Genomic DNA, 14,225 nt, shown 5'->3' with positions numbered 1-14,225 from the left:
TGTGAGGGTTCTGAAAGTTCAGGAAACTTGAGTTGAGAGAATTATAAGTCTCAGGAGCATGCGGATATGGGCTTTTTAATAACGCAGCAAAGATTTTGATACTATGCAAAATGTTGCCCTTCCGGACTGAGGAATGCCAAATCAGTACAGCTTTATGGCTGGCACTACAACACAAATACACATGCAATACTTTAGTGACTCATTGACTAAGTACCTCAAAGAGTGTTGCTGCACTGGTAAATTAAGTAAACGGGTAACAAGAAATAATTGGCACCAAAAGGTAAAATACCTTAGTGGCTTGGAATCCTCATTAAGTTAAACATTTAACACTTAAATGAGAAAAACAGATCACACAATGAAAAGTATGGCTTAAAGGTGAAAAGTATAATTTTAAAATTAAAATACTTCCTCTTTCCCATCTTACAATGGAAAGACAACTATAAGTGAGCCAATCATAGGCTGATTCTCCCGAAAGGTATAAAGCCTGTGGCGGCATTAAAACATCACAATTAACTGAGCATCTGAGCAACCAGGCCAACACAGCAACGTCAGCTCAACAAATAGCATGAGTTTGGAGCAGGATTATCTTTTCATCTAAACAATTTCAGATAGGAGGAAATGTATGGAAATTTGTTTTGCTTTTGCATTTGATGCCGCTAGTGGTGCAAAAATTACACACTTGACCTTCAAATATCTTTTACATGGGACATTTGTCATTGTATCCATATCCCCATGTAAAGACGGTTGCATTTTGTGCTGCTTAACTGGAAAATATAAAACTAGTATGCATGCCCTTTCTGGCATGCAGCCTGGTCATCGAAAACAAACTTCCAAAAATCTGGATGACAGAGATTACTTCTGAAATGGTAACCTTTATCTCACCAACTTTACTCTTCATAAAAACAGACAACTAATTAGAGCATTCAGATAACTCGTATCTGCAAGGATTTATCTAATGTGGCTACGAGGTGACGAGCGTGCTATTTTTAGACATTGTGGGTTGTTTTTACAACATTGGCATTTTAGAAAGCAAGACCTTTAGTGAGATTAACATTTGGGAGGCAGATGTGTGGCAGGAGTTTAGCTTCAGCTCCAGTTTGTGCTTCTATTGGCTAATAGTAAGAAGCATTGATAATTTTGGCATGCTTTGATAATCTCTTCCAAAGGAAGAACTATAGGTGGAACTTGGTTTTGCAGGATTAAATGAGCTAAAAATATGGCAATTCCAAAGACAAAGTCCTGTAATGAGACTAAATGAAGGGAAACCACTAAATTTAGGAGTATATTTGAGGCTAGGGCTGTACAGATACAATTGGAGGTACCTCTCTATGAGGTGCTATATTGAACATAAATTATGTAAACCATAAAAGAGAGATTGAAGCTGATCCTGAAAACGCATTGGGTTTCATATGCAATCCAATTATGATATTCAGATGAATGACATTATGATAAATGTATCAATGTAGTTGGAGGTTCTAGTTGACCCAGCCTAAAATCAACTATGGACAAACGTTAAAGTCTCCTAATATAGCATTTTCCTTTATCTAGATAGAAACCATAAAATGTCCTACCTTTCCCATAAAAGTGCTCATGGTAGTATTTGGCACCCAGGTCAACATGCTCGATGCAGTGCTGCTGCAGTCTCTCTAACCTGGTGGCCCGAACTTCTGGCAGTACCTCCAGTTTGGACACACTGGCATTACTGCAGCGAAGGTGAAGCTGAGCCTCCACCACAGCAGCCTCTCCTCGCTCCGCCCACGAGCTCAAGAAGCTGACGTTACGTTCTCCATAGCTTCCGGTCTCATTGAGAAATTGCGGGCAGCACAGCAACAACTGTTGCTGAGAGTTGGGGTTAACGCTAGCTGGACCACCCTGCTCTGAATGTTCTGGTCCAAGGGTTGATCCTTCTGATAGGTCTCTGACACTGAGGTCATCAGTGCTAGAAAAGTTGGGCTCCACTCCCCCCAGAGCAATAGCTCTGGAAACTGCCAAAGAAAGAGCAGCTGAAGAAGCAGCGGAAGCTCCAGTGGCCGTATTTCGCCGTTGGGCGGCGTAGCTACGCCGAGCTGCTGCCTCGTGCAAGTCAAACAGAACGCTCTGAGAGTCATAGTGGGCAAAACTTCGCACACATAGCCAGGGTTTGGAAGACAATGTCTCGGGGGGCCGTGTGTCATCCGCATCACCACGTGGATTCTCTGTTTCACCCCGACTGGAGCTACGGAGTTTGCGGAATAAAGAGGAGGTGCCAAGGGATGACTCTGTTCCCCCACTCTTTTTGCGTACATGATTCTCCGGGCGGTCATCGGGCTGTGGCGTCGACAAGAAGGCATGTGAAGAAGGTCCCTCTAAAGAAGCACCAAGCAGCTCTCCAAGCTTGGCAGGGGCTGTGCTACGCTGGTCTGGCCGCTCCTGTTGAAACTGATTGAGCATATCAAAGAAGCTTTGGTCAGACACAGCCTGTACGTTGATGGAAGAGGTACTGCCATATTCCCGGAACAAGCGACTTTCGACCTCCGATTCATCTTGCTCACTCAATGTAATCTCGCTGTTGGAGCGCTGTCGGAGGGGAGCAAATACAGAAGTCCGAAACCTTGGTGGTGTGCCTGAAGGCCTCGGACCTGGTTCAAGGAAGTCATCATCCCTGGTAACTCGCTGTGGAAACCTGGTCACACCTCCATGTGTAAGCCCATCCTCACTGTTGTTGTCATCCGGATGATTGCCTTGGCCATTCTCAAGCAGCGATTCTCTTGACAGTGCCCTGCGTGGAGGCCACTCAGCAATCCGAGCTCGAACCCCCATTTTGGGCACTGAGACACGGGGTTGTGCTGGATCGCCCATGGAAGAGTGGCCATTATGGAGGGGTAGACGGAGATGGGGTGGAGGAAGAGGTTGAGAGAGAGGGGTGGCACACACCCCTGTATCTCTGTACATGTTCATGGAGCCCACTGTAGTCTCAGGGCCAAAGATGAGGGCAGGGGTTGTGGGGAAGAAAGCATCCTGGATCGAGACTTCTGGTATTCTGTGAGAAGGAGGTGAGATGGACAAGCTCCACACTGCTGTTGCTTCCTCCTCTCACACTCATTTCTTTAGTAGGAAAGGACTAACCTTCCCTAATCTATTTGGAACAATCATAAAGCTCAAAGGCCACTCAAATCACAGACCTGCAAAAAGGCAAGAAACAAAGAACAATTAGTATGGTATTCATTTAATCTGGATACTTATATACAACATATGAAAACATTTCTGTTTTTTGGGTTTGTGATCTTTTTTCCTTTCCCTACATACCACTTACTCTAAGCACTTTGGAGCCCTTACTTCTCCCAAACCCTTTTTCTAATATTGTGATGTTATTTTGCTCAAGGGGATAGCAGTTTTGAGAGAAAAATGCAGAGAAAAGCTGACTGAAACTAAAATAAGAAAAAGGGAGTAGGATGAAAAAGAGACAAGAAGAGAAATAGGTTGGTATGAGAAAGAGGAAGTGAGGTGATCGGATTTCAGATGTGGATTTCTCATACTCTCTGTTGGGGCTAATCTCTATTCCTCTTCCTGGGAGATATTCTGTATTAAATCCACTAATACCACTGTATTTTTTTATTTTTAAATAAATAGTCAAGAAAATCATTTACCAAAATCTCTGAGCAAGCAACTACAACACCTAGTTCTACTTAGCAGCTGACCAATATTGTTACCTAATGCGATGTAACAATAGATGTAGATATTACTTGCAAATGAAGTGCGAATGAGTAGATACACCAACTGACAAAGTAATAGAACAAATTACCTTCGACCTGAGGGGCACCTTGATCATTAAGTGTATTGATTTTGGACATAAAGGAGCGATCCAAAAGTCTGACAATGTGAAAGTCAGATGTAGTTTACTAGTTAAGTAAGTGTTTATCAACAGTTACGGCAAAGCCCAATGCCTACTAATACTATATGACCACGCCCCATGATACTCCGACAGGTGCTGATAGATTTACCAGCCATGAAAACCATCACCCTGGTCACATGACAGCTATGACAGATGGAGACGTTGGGTCAGCAGGGTGAAGCGTCCAATTACCTGAGAGATAGCTGAAAGTAAGATTAGGATTCTGCCCACATTCAGCTGCATACAAAAGGGGTTACATAACAAGGACTCTGTGCTGGATTACTGATGGGAACTGCTGAGTAGATAATAAGGTGGACTGTTTTACAGACTTAACCAAGAATGCATAAGCATTGGATTGTGATACACTCTAGATTTTGAATGAGACGCTCAAACTTTGTGACAGAGAGAAAGGCCCCTTGAGTCTCAGAGTATCTTCACATGCTTCATCCCTCACTGTGAACAAATGACAAAATGAAACTGACAGAAAGTCAAAGAACAAGACAAACACAAAAAGACAGGATACTAGGGAGAGGCAGAAGTAGAGCAAACAGAGGAGCGGGAAGAGAGGATATCTGACAGGGTTTGTGGTGAAGGAATCCAGGGAAGAGAGCAAGAGTGAATCTGAATCCCAGTGACTCGCTTTAATATGAAAGTCAGCTTGAATCAGGCTTCACTGCAGCTCAGTGACTATGAAAAGCCACTCAGCATCGCCTGTTCCTCCGTGTAACTTCACGTTATCTCACTTTTCATTGTCTCTCACCATCTCTATCTATTCCATTGCACCCCATCCATCCAAATATTAGATTAAACATCCACAGCTTGTCTCTCTGCTTGTGATAAGTAGGCTACAGTAATAGCAATGTATGAGACATCTGTCCATTTTTCATTTCAACGGCATTGTTATTGTTTAATGATCTGAGTACTGGCCAAAGAACAGCACACTATACCCCTTTCCCTCCAAGATTAATGCCATCTACAAGACATTTCTCATATATCATGTCTCTGAGGTGATATTTAGGCACAATCCCCCCTCAAAACATATCCCTTCAGGCAAAGGTTCTTCAATACATTTTCAATAATTCATTTCAAGGTTAGTCTCAGCATAAGACATACATTTTTAAAGCTCTCATTGTCTAATAAAAAAATCTATAATGTTTCCAGCAGTTCCTTTTCAAACTACAATTTACATCTGTACACTAGTTATGAAATAACTATGAAATAACTGTGTGTTATTCACAGTGTTTGCTCTCAGCTATGCCACTGGCAATAGTCACTGATTTTAAATGCATTGTGTGGAGCACTGCACTGAAGGTGGCTTTTTGTTTCAGTGAATGTAAAAGCACTTCAAGATGAGTTTGTGTAAAAGTTTCACCCCCAACATTTGGCAGATGCCACATCCCAACACACACAGGGCAAGTTCACAACAGCAGCTGCAGAAATAAGGGGGAAATAATGTGTTACTTTCAAACTGAATGTTTCGGTTTTCCCTCAGCCTGTAAATTCCTTGTTTTTATTCTGTCTGAGTGAACTGGGAAAAGCAAGTATGAACTGTGTGAATATGCATACGTTTAAACTAACACACAACTGGGAAGCAAGCCAAAACCAAGTGCCAGATCTGAAAGACTTCAAACTGTTTTTAATTGTTCACATAGTAATGAGCTCAGATTGTGCTAGCTCAAACTGAGACCACACACACACACACACACACACACACACACACACACACACACACACACACACACACACACACACACACACACACACACACGTAACCAGTAGTGATTTTAATTCAACTAACTTGGGTCTCATGATCCCACCATCAGACATCAAAAGACAGGGTTTGGTGTTGGTTTGTGAGCCCTGGAGCTTTAAATCACACTAATTTCCTCTTGCTCATACAATTGCAGCCTACAGCAAGTGACTCAGCTTATACCTGCCACAGACTGCCAGTGCCAGGACAAGATCTGTCAATCACAACACAGCTTGTTTCCTCTGACGATTTCCTGTCACTGTTTTTGGGGCGTCAGACATGAACCCCCTGGTGATAGCAGCTGGCCAGTGTGTGTTTAAAATGGAAAGATGTGCAGTGGAGGGTAGGGGCTGGGCGTTTGATCCGCCCTATAGGGTTTACTTGACTGGGTGTGAAGGACAGAGGAAAGTATATGATGCTGGAAATAAAAGGTGAGGGTCATGGTGAAGAGAGGAAGGTCGTTACAGTTTCATGAGACTGTGTTTTGGACTCGCATTTGCTTCATGTGTGCAGGCAGGGGCCAGTCATAATCCTTTAATTCACTAAGATAAGCGATGAAGGTCAAAGGTGCATAAAATCCATTGTGTAAGTGAAAGCTAATCAATAAAGCAGAAAAAAGGATGCAAATATGAATTATAGATTAGAGGAAGGGGGTGCATGTGCCACACAGTGGGAGTTAGCAGAACACACGGACACACATTCATGTTCACAAAATCGACTAGTCTTGGTTATATGAATGACTAGTCTGTCTTATATGAAAAATGATTAGTGATGTCAGCCAAAAAAGGTTGTTTAGTTGTTATATTTTTATTAAAGGCTACTATAAACATTTTTATTTTGATTAATACTGATTAATCTTACACAATAAGACCAGAAACATACATTAAAAAAGTAAACGGATTAGTGGTTGACCGAATTTTTGATGACCTATGCTGATAATAATTTAGAAAGCATGGTAGCCAATGGCCACATAAAGCTGATATATACGATATGACACACAATTTCATTTAAAGATGACACATAACACACTGCAAATGACACATTGCAAGTAAATTTATTTATATTTTGCATTTATATTTTTGCATATTTACTAAAGTAGGAAATAAATTGATGAAAAAATAAATCTGTAAAATAAACGCATTTATAATTTAGATAGAAAGTTCTTGGTTCCATCATTCCATTATAGTATTTTGCACAAAAGAAGGAATTTACACAAAATGAAAGGAACAATGTAAGCACTCAACAATCTGGTATGTTTGTGTGCACTAGAAGTTTACACAACACCATTTTCAACTAAAAATGGAAAACGTATGCTTTTTGGTATTTACACGACAATGGCGTTTTGGGGGCCTGAAAACAGGTTTCAGAATGGAAATTATGGAAAACGTTGTCTCCACGTAAAATACAAAAACGTGAATTTGTGCAAATGGTGACATCATGCGCTTGTGTTTTACATGTTCAGTCTACAGGCGCATAGTGTTTCTTTACAAAGTGAAATTGCCAGTTAATGGCCTGGCAGCATAATCAGCGATTTTACTGTTACTGTTAAACAAAGATAGTAGTAAACTAGATAGTAATCTGTTCATAGCACTGTCAAAGCTAAAATCCTGGTGCTGTCAATATAAAAGATGTGCTTCTGACACTTATCGCCAAACAGACAAACATATTAACCAATGTAAATTTAAAAAAGGGCAAATATCAGTTTATAGATCAGCCTTGATGCTATTCAGGGACTTATTTAAAGTATCACAGTCATCCCAAAACACTTAAATCCTCTGAATAAAAACAGGAATTTTGCTCAATTTTAATGAAAATTAATTACTAAAGGTTGTGAATTTGTTGCGAAGTCAGTTTTGATTACTATAGCATTGGGTACTTCAAGAGAAATTAAATTAGAGATAACTTTTTAGAGAGGGTTGTACAATGCTGACAGTAGTTACTATTAGCATTCTAAACCACAGCACGCCATAAGTCTTAAAAAAGTAAAAACCATATAAATAGTTATGTTTCTAAATTATTCACTGAAAATCATCTGATATAAAAACAAAAAAAGAAATGAAAAAACACATCACTAACTGACCAGTTGGTTGTTGGATGGCCTGACGCATCTGGGATTGTAGCCAGAAAATAATGATCTCAGGAGGCCAGCGGGCTACTAGGAAATGCCCATGTGTGCCATCTGGCTGGCATGTGATCAAACAGTGCACAGGTGTTTGGGTTTGTGAATGTGACAGTGAGAGCTATAGTACACATGTACTGTAGTGTCTAAGCACATGGCTAAAAATGAACAGGAATAGGCCTAGTATTTTCATAAAATAATATAGTGTAAAAAAATATCCATATTGTACCTGAACCTGATGGCGCCAAAATTGAGTAATGACCAATTTATTCAACCATCCAAGCAACACACACACACACACGATCTTGTAAGCCATAAAAACACCTGATCATGTTTGCTAAAACAACATGGTAGAATTCACACTTGACTGGCCAGGAAACCAAAAGAATCTGGAAGGATCCAGAAGCGGAGCAGCAAAACGAGAGGAGGAGGAAGTGAATTCTGCCTAAGGGCAACACAACTCGAAACACCAGTTTGTCCTTGGGGCTCCTAAACACAGCATTGCAAACACATACATAAACACGCTTTGTTCAGATCATTGATAGACGAGCCATTATCACACCACGCAAACACACAACACAGAAGAGGAAAAACAGGTCAGCCCACTCACCAGACAAACAAATCAAGAATTGAAACAAACAAATGAGGCTGCAGGCCAAAAATCTCCCAGGTGGGACGTCAGGGAGTGTCCTTCTGTCTGTTTATCTCGACAACAGGGCTCTTATACCACCAACACACATCTCTTACTGTGCAACTGAACGTAAAGCTTGTTACGGTATCCCACTGTCTTTCTGGACCTGAGCTGCCTACCTAGACATTTTTACACAGGCCTGTTCAAACTGTCAAGACAAACATTCAAATATAACGGTCATATGTGCCTATGATGCCTAAAAGTGTTATTAAGGTGGGCAGCTAACTAGGTTTTGAGTGTCGAATCGAACAGTGAATGATGCTCAAAAATGGCATCAAGGTGGTGAACTTGGTAGGTTTTGGGTCTGAAACCAAACATGTTGACTCGAACGTCTGAATTGTTCCAAAAGTGTTACATTTCAAACTGAACATTCCAAAATTGAAACAAATGTTTTAAATCAAACGTTGAACTGAACATGTTGAATCAGATTATGACAAACTGAACATTCCGACATGCCGACAATGTTCACAAATGCCGTCCAGGCAGTGATCTGTCAATCTGAATGTTACAACATGTCTATGGTGTACAAAAATGTTATAGATAGGTAATCAGCTGACTAGATATTGAGTGTTGAATCATACGCGATAAAATCAAACTTTCTAAAACGCCTATGATGCTCAAACATGCCCGATAGTGAACACACATTATGTCCAAAACCAAACATGTCAATCATTCCAACATCTCTGAGATTCTTCATGTCATCTAGGTAGGGGTCAAATCAGGTAGAGGTCAAATTCTGTAGGTAACTAGGTTTTGAACCTGATGTCAATTCAAATGTTACAGCATGTCTATAAAAATGTTTTAGTTTTGCAGTCGGCTCACATGTTTTGAGGGTTGTATCAAACACGTCAAATCAAATGTTTCAACATGTTTATGATACTAAACATGCCATCTAAATGCCAAACCAAACATAACAGAACATTTCAAAATCTGAAAGTGTCAAATCATGCACTCAACAATTCAACACCAATGATGCAGAAAAATTCTGTAGTTACCTCATTAAGAAAACATTAAATCAATCATGTCAAACTGAACATTCCAAATGATGCTCAAAAATGCTGTCTAAGCAGTAACTTACTAGAGTAAGCTTACTAGGTTCTGAACCTGAAACTGAACATGTCAATTTAAATATTTCAACAAGTCTATGATGTTCAAAACGACGACTATGATGTGTCAGATCCGTGCATTAGGTCTTAAAGTGACAGCAGCCTAATATCCCTGCTGTAATCAGAGAAAAAGAGATAATCGCTCACTGTTTTAGACTGAATTACTTCTGTATTATTCTATACATAATGAATACAGTGAGGACTATGCATTGTTATTTTACATTTCATTATTCAATTTCTGTTTCTGAATACTACTGTTAAACCTATAACTATTACTGTACCTGAAAAACTTAAAGCACTGTTTCTTGTATGTATGTGTGTGCTATAACAAATTTTTAATGTTTAATGTTTAATTGTATTTATTAATTTATGATTAGTTAGGCTATTAGATTTTGTTGTTGTATGAAAACTGGAATCAGGAATTTGAAACTTCACCGGTATCTAAAATGTTGGTTCAACTTTATTTATTAAAATAAGTCAAACAATTGAAATAAAAATGTTCCAATATATCTATAAAGCTCAAACATGCCATCTAGGCAGGGAGCTCACTAGATTTTGAGAAACCAAATATAACTGGAGATGCACAATAATGGTATCTAAGTAATGATCTCACTAGATTAAAACACTGCCATCAAGATGAGGAAACTTACAGTATAATGAAACGCGGTGAACTCCCAGTTCTAGGTCATGTTTAAGCAAAATTCCAGTACTAAGGAAGCCATGAGCTATGGGTCAGTCAGTTCCTTTATGTGGGCGTCAGCAAGCCGTCAGAGGATGGAGTGATCTGTCAGAGAGACCAGAGAGAGACATTAGCATTACTACCTGCTGCTATAGAAACAGGAGCTCACCAGAACAACAGTACAAGCTATCATTACGTGTTGTGTGTGTGTGTGTGTGTGCGCAAGTGTTTTTTGAGAACCAGGAGAGAAACACGACAATGAGAGAAAATGACATGGCACATGTCAAAATAATAAGCTTGATATAATGAATTACAACACACAAGGTGCGATACAACATCCATGAAATAACAGTAGATATGGCATGTGTGTGTGGCAGTGCCAGCCCGCAGGCATCTACCCACTGTCTCCTCAAACAAAAGAGTCAAAGCCAAACTGATGGGTACAAGCTGACAGCTGCTGCTCTTGCCTTCGTACCGCTAATACGGTTCGCTCTTCTCACACACACACACACACACACACACACACACACACACACAGAAGGCTTTGGAATGTCTCCTCGTAGTATAGAACATCAAAGGCAGCCTAAGCCTGATTCATAGCTCATGAATTTTGGGTTTATCTATCTCACACAGGCGTAGACACGAGCTGTTTTAGAGGGAAAGATAAAAGTGTGTGTGTGTGTGTTCCTGACCTTCTATACGCACACACACTCTCATACTGAGGGGACAAGAGGAGACACGCTCCGACACACAAACATTCCCTGCGGTGTCAAACATTATGGCCTGACAGACTCCCGCCCATCGATACCGATCAATTCAGCTCTATTTCCCCTCCCGACTGTTTGTGTGAAGGTGAAGTGTGTGAGCGTGTCTATGATAGTGGAGATCGGCTGGTAACGGTGTGCACCGATGCTGGATCGCGGACCTCGGGCGATACACACCTACGTTTAGTTCACACTGGGCGTCTGACACACGCCTGATTCCATCAGTGAGAATTTACAGCTCTGACTGCCACTACAGCAAATCACATTACAACCCAGCGCTGCTTCACCATGACAACACATTACAGCATGCTCCACTTCATCCAATTAGGCCTGCCAAGACTCAAAATACAGCACACTAAGGCAGTGGGCAGAGAAAGGGTATTTTGAGGTTAGGCACACAGACAGCGTTCTGTGCACAGGCCTAAAGGAGCAATATGCATGCTTGTCTATGGCATGTAGGAATGTGCAAAAAATCAATTAGTTGGTGGCTTCCAGGAACGAATGGTCAACTAATTGGACTTAAGGAAGTCCTGAACAATTAGGCTGGGTTCAGGTTCATCAGACAGGTATAAACGCCTTTACATAAGACTCATTCTGATATTAGAGTGTGATAGAATGGAACAAAATGCACTGTCACTTAAGTAAAAATATAGATATAAACTATACTTTTATAAATGGACAATGTTTCAAAATAGCAGATATTTGGCATTGAATGGATAATGCATGATTTCTGCATCATGCTGCATTACATTATGTTGCATTTTCTTTTACAAAACCGTTCAAAAAATTGAGGTCTTTAAAACAAACAAACAAACAAATAAACAAATAAATAAATAAATAAATAAATAAATAAATAAATATATATATATATATATATATATATATATATATATATATATATATATATATATATATATATATATATATATATATATATATATACACACACATACATACATATATATACACATTGATCAAAAGCGACAGTAAAGACATTTACAACGTTTCAAAAGATTTCTACAGAAAATAAATGGTGCTCTTTTAAACTTTCAATTCATCAAAGAATCTTGAACAAAAAATAGCTTTTATCAACACTGATAATAAATGTTTCTTTGAGCACCAAATCATCATATTAGAATGATTTCTGAAGGATCATGTGACATTGAAGACTGGTGTAATTATGCTGAAAACTCAGCTTTGCATCAAAGGAAAAAACTAGATCTGAAAATATATTAAAATAAAAAAACGTTTTTTCAAACTGTAAAACATTTCAAAACCCCAAGCTTTTGAACAGTATAGTTTATCTATATAATCTCACAATATTCATTCTGTTTTCAAAGTAAACATTGTGTTAAAAATGTTTGCTGAATTTAACATATATCTGTATCATTCATTAGGTTAGCCTATAAATCATATCTTTATATCAGACTCTTCACCTTTAAATTATCAGCTCTGGCTACCACTAGTTATAAAATTCCCTGTAAAATAAAAACACCTCAAAAGAGATTAAAAATTCCCATTTTGCATGTATCATTAGTGGGACAGAGCCTTGGAAGACACTGCAGGCGCTGACGCAGCAAGAAACATCAGAGTTTGAAATGGGAGCGGCACTGTGACATGCAGTCACGTTTGCAAAGGAGAGTCACACATTAGAAGGATTATTCAATCTGAGCCGCATGAATATTGCAAAAAGTTGTTATTAGTGTGACTATTTCAGTCTCTCTGACTTCCGAAGTTTTCTGGAAAAAGAGTGAGACCCTAAACAGCACAATCTCTCAGAGTTATTCTCAGTATCTGCCTCCGAGCAGAATCGGCATAATGTAATGTCTTTATATTTATGATGCTTTGACAGGACAAGAGTCTCCTCGGCTCAACTGTTCTACTTCAGGGCTGCTGCCCCAAATACGTTAAAAGCTCTTTGGGAAGCTCTTGTGGACAATTTCCCACTCTTACTTCAAATTCAGCATCTTGTAACCATCCTGACAGCTGAGAATTACAACGGTTGGAAGGGTGACAGTGGAAACACAACATCCTGTTATTGAGACGCAACTGTGACAGAAGCGAGGGCAAGCTAACAACCTTCGCTGGCACAGAGTCTGAGGCAGAGGGATGTGTGAAATGGACAGATAGATATTTCTGTCCAAATAGCAGTGCTTTTACAGTACGATCTGCTGATGAATTAAAATGTGAAATGCACCGTGGGGAGTTTGTAGAGGGCCGAGGGAATGCCTTTCTCTCAATGTAAGATAATGAAGAGGAATGAAACCAGAGCAGAAGTTTTCATTTAGCCAAAAACCAAAACCAAAACCAAAAATGTTAGAGTAATTCAATTTGGGCAATTTGGAAATTGAAATCAGTATGCTGTTCAGGGTGTTGTGAGATAAATTAAACCAGTCAAACAAATTTTACATATTGCTACTTAAGCATCCATTTTGGTCACAACATGCTGACCTGTTGTAGATTTCCTAATTGTGTGCACTAAATATATGCTTGCTGACACTGTAAAAACGTGTCATGATCAGAGAATCACTAATATAACATTAAAGGGACAGTTCATTTACTCACACTCAAGTTGTTCCAAACCTGTATGAGTTTCTTTCTTCTGCTGAACACAAAAGAAGATATTTTAAAGAATATTGGTAACCAAATAGATGATGTGCCATCAACTGTTTGGTTACCCATATTCTTTTTTTTACAAGTCGGAAATGGACTGCATTTATATAGCGCTTTCAACAGACCAATGGCCACCAAAGCGCTTTACATATTGCCTCACATTAGGGCAGTCACTTTTGAGAAAAATCAAATTCGAACGGATATCAAATATCAAGCAATGTATTCGAATATCTACGAGTAAAATGTAAAATGAAGTTAGCGAACGACCTCGATCTATCAGGAAACGCCACATGGTCGCTGAATTTCACTGCGCTTCATGAAGAGTTTTTCTTTTGCGTGAAAAAGCCGTTCGCCGGAGATGTGTTAAAAGATATTAGGCTACCGGTATAATAATCCTCCTGGCGCCAGGTCTGAGTGAGTAATTTACTCTCTTACCTTTGTTCTTTGATTAACATTAATGACACTTTAAGACCAGCCGCTGCGGACTCTATGTGATCTGACACGCGTCCCATTTTCTCACAAATATCTACGTTCATTTAAAGGGGGGGTGAAATGCTCATTTTCACTCAATCTCCTGTTAATCTTGAGTACCTATAGAGTAATATTGCATCCTTCATATCTCCAAAAAGTCT

At 39.5% G+C, this 14,225-nt stretch overlaps 1 protein-coding gene across 2 annotated transcripts in view; it reads right to left on the bottom strand.

The window, feature by feature from the left end:
* The window catches only part of sipa1l3 (signal-induced proliferation-associated 1 like 3), an 84,241-nt gene that overhangs the window by 34,222 nt on the left and 35,794 nt on the right, over window positions 1-14,225 (bottom strand). Inside the window, exons 2-3 of one of the 2 annotated variants that reach the window (XM_079873973.1) lie at window positions 10,188-10,321; window positions 1,572-3,161 (exon numbers count right to left, since the gene is read on the bottom strand). In XM_079873973.1, the coding sequence (XP_079730099.1) occupies window positions 1,572-2,937 (1,366 nt within the window). In that variant the 5' untranslated portion in view covers window positions 2,938-3,161; window positions 10,188-10,321. The remainder of the gene's footprint in view (window positions 1-1,571; window positions 3,162-10,187; window positions 10,322-14,225) is intronic. The other variant, XM_079873974.1, reaches the window with a different exon arrangement.

This window comes from Squalius cephalus (assembly GCF_949319135.1).
Source record: "Squalius cephalus genome assembly, chromosome: 6".
Lineage (NCBI taxonomy): Eukaryota > Metazoa > Chordata > Actinopteri > Cypriniformes > Leuciscidae > Squalius > Squalius cephalus.
This window is presented reverse-complemented; position numbering and strand designations above follow the sequence as displayed.